The sequence below is a fragment of the Convolutriloba macropyga genome, chromosome 5, assembly GCF_964194025.1.
Source record: "Convolutriloba macropyga chromosome 5, txConMacr16.3, whole genome shotgun sequence".
Taxonomy (NCBI): Eukaryota; Metazoa; Xenacoelomorpha; order Acoela; family Convolutidae; genus Convolutriloba; species Convolutriloba macropyga.
Window position 1 is genome coordinate 21,330,045 of NC_134472.1, and position 2,879 is coordinate 21,332,923.

Genomic DNA, 2,879 nt, shown 5'->3' on the forward strand with positions numbered 1-2,879 from the left:
AAAAACATACAATTAACAAAAAACACATATCAGTTTAACTGTTATATACGTTACTAATGAAAATGCTCTGAATTCACTGATTGCGACACCTTTACCCGTTTTTTTTTCACCTTATTTCCGTTGAACAAAAATTAACAAAAATGAACATTGCTTCAAATGTGAAAGCATCCACGTACATAAGTGTTTTCTTATCAGTAGTTACCATTATTTTGTTCATGTCGCAATATGGCGCTGAGGTCACATTTACCTTGACGTCTTATTGCATTCTTAAACCCTACAAACCAGCAGTACACAATCAAAAACGTTTGCCCACTCAAACTCTTACAGAAATCAATATGACGCTCATTGGAGAAAGCTTAAATTTGGATCTAAAGCTGGCCAAATTATTTCCAAAAAACCAAAAGCAACCTTTCGAAGAAGAAATGAATTTAATTTCTGTTGAAGAGAGACAGATGATGCGATTGCAAACAATTAGAAAGTTCTGCAAATCTGATCTTTATAGAGATATGGGTTACAACAGTGAGGCATTAGAAGATACTCACCTGTCCAAGAAGGTCACGTTGTTCAGAAAGTTCGGAGCGTTTGAATGCCGCGTGGCAAAAACAGGTGAGTCACGATTTTATCAGTATCGTGAAACTTTTTATAGAAGTATTAATTAATCTAATTTTACAGACCTACACCATCTGGAACTCCAATTGCAAATCACTACTTGACCATTTTAAATACATGACCTATATGCTGAATAGTTTGCTTCATTTTTTCTCTTTGAAAAGCTTATTTGTTAAACGCATAACCGGCTCAAAGTTCAAAGTAAAATAGACACAACCCCGTGAGGAGGACGGCATAGCAGAACTTTTAGCAGCAAGAGAATACAGATTCAAAACTCGAACGCGCAAAATTTTGTATTTGAATTTGACTTGACACGAGTTTGACGAAATATTAAATGATATGAAAGTCATTGATCCAGTAATGATTTCGTTCTGAGGTGACAATTGCATTTTTTACTGGACGTAAATTTTGTGCCGATATTTTGGAAAAATTAATTGAACTGAGCAATATTACTGCCAATTCATTCGATTGTCCAAAAAACTGACAACAATTCAAATAATGATTTAATTTATCCAACATCGAAAATTAAATTAAGAGAACATTTTATTACTGCTTTTTTGTACTCATGGACCATAGTGCAATAGTAAATCAGTACTGAATTATCATATTCCAATAGTACATGGAAGATTCAGTACTGATTCATGGTGGAGGACCGATCCTGATTGTGTATTATGTTCTTTTAACGGTTTTTTTTAAAATGCAACAATTTGCAGTAATTTGTAAATCTTGTTTATAAAATAATGCATAAATTTCCAAACTTGTTGTAAATTAATGGAAGTGTTTGAAAACTGTTTCCAAATTAAGGCAAAAGTTTACAAATTTCTACAAATTAATGCAAAAGTTTCGGAATTTTTTTGTAAAAAAATTTTAAAAATATTGCATCTTTTTTGGAAATATTTATAAATTTTTTATAAGTTTTTCTAAACGTTCCATTAATTTTCGACTAGGGAAATTCAGTGTTCATTTTTTGGAAATTACAATAGTAACTCCCATTTTGTTTTTAATGATGTTCATTATAAATTGAGAAAAAAAGTTAAATTTTGACTAAGCATACATGTGAATTCAGACATGGGATCTAAGAAACCATATATGACACTTAATACCGCGATCATAATGAATTTTAATATGACATCTAAAATACATATGGTGGCGTAAACGGCATCTAAGAAAAGAGTAGGCCTTACCATGTACATTCATCAACAGATTGTGTCTGGTTCAATGAAAAGACTTGGCATAGAATTTAAGAAGGTGCTCGACCGTGAAATTTTGTTCAATATTGTCTCACTCAGGTTTTTGAGTCAATTTGTTGGCTATAGATCTCCACTTTAAAAATAAACAGAAAGACATCGGAAGTTATTTGAATTATGAGCCACTTTCAGACTGTAATGTTTTGTGTTGTTATATCTAAACATCCATGTTTGAATAATAGCGTGTTTAACGCATTTCTTTAAACATTTTGATTAACAAACTGCATTCATAATTTTTAAAACTTTTAAATGAAATGTTTTTAATTCTTCTAGCTTTTATAGCGTAGAAGAAAAATCTGTAATTTTCATTTTTTAAGTCCGAAAATTTTGCCAACTATACTTGAAGCTGTTTTTTTTACATCAGTCAAACAAAAAATGGGCTTGTACCTATATTCTGTGCCATTACGTGGCCAAGCCCATAAAACAAATATTAATATATTTTGCGTTTTCTGGAAACAAAACCATTTTGAGTTTGCACTTAGCCTAAAATGTTTGTTGCCCAATTTTCATCAGTAATTACTAAAGATAAAATTCAAAGACTTTTTTGTTTTTGTGAATAGTGATACGGGTAATTGCAAAAACTTTAATTGTCTTCTTGTTCCCAATTGGTATTGAGAGGGACATTTCCGAAGCCAATCACCAGGGGTTACCTGTTTTTTAAATGTAATCAAAATTAAATTTTTTTACTAACTTAAAAAACTGGGTTTAGTATTCGGTTTTCCTCGAGAAACTTTTTATCATTAAATTGGTACGAACGAACTTCAATTGGTTATAAGTAAATACTTAGTTTCTACTTCCTAACTTTTGTTTGATCTTTTTAATTGCTCTTGAACGCAGTTCATAGCAATTATTGTAAACGTGTGTGTCTTTTTACGACTCGAAGAGGAGTAATGATATTCTACAGGTTTTTTTAGCAGAAAGCAAGTTTGTTCATGACTTGAATTTTGACTTCTTTCTGTTCGAGCATTTACCTCCGTTTTTGATTGTTGACTTTTGTTTTCGAACATTGGATTTTAACAATAG

General features: G+C 31.2%; 1 protein-coding gene across 1 annotated transcript in view; it reads left to right on the forward strand.

The window, feature by feature from the left end:
- Window positions 1–422: 422 nt before the first annotated feature.
- The window catches only part of LOC142340309 (uncharacterized), a 20,783-nt gene continuing 18,326 nt past the window's right edge, over window positions 423–2,879 (forward strand). The window contains exon 1 of the mRNA XM_075390884.1: window positions 423–606. Coding sequence (XP_075246999.1) covers window positions 423–606 — 184 coding nt within the window. The remainder of the gene's footprint in view (window positions 607–2,879) is intronic.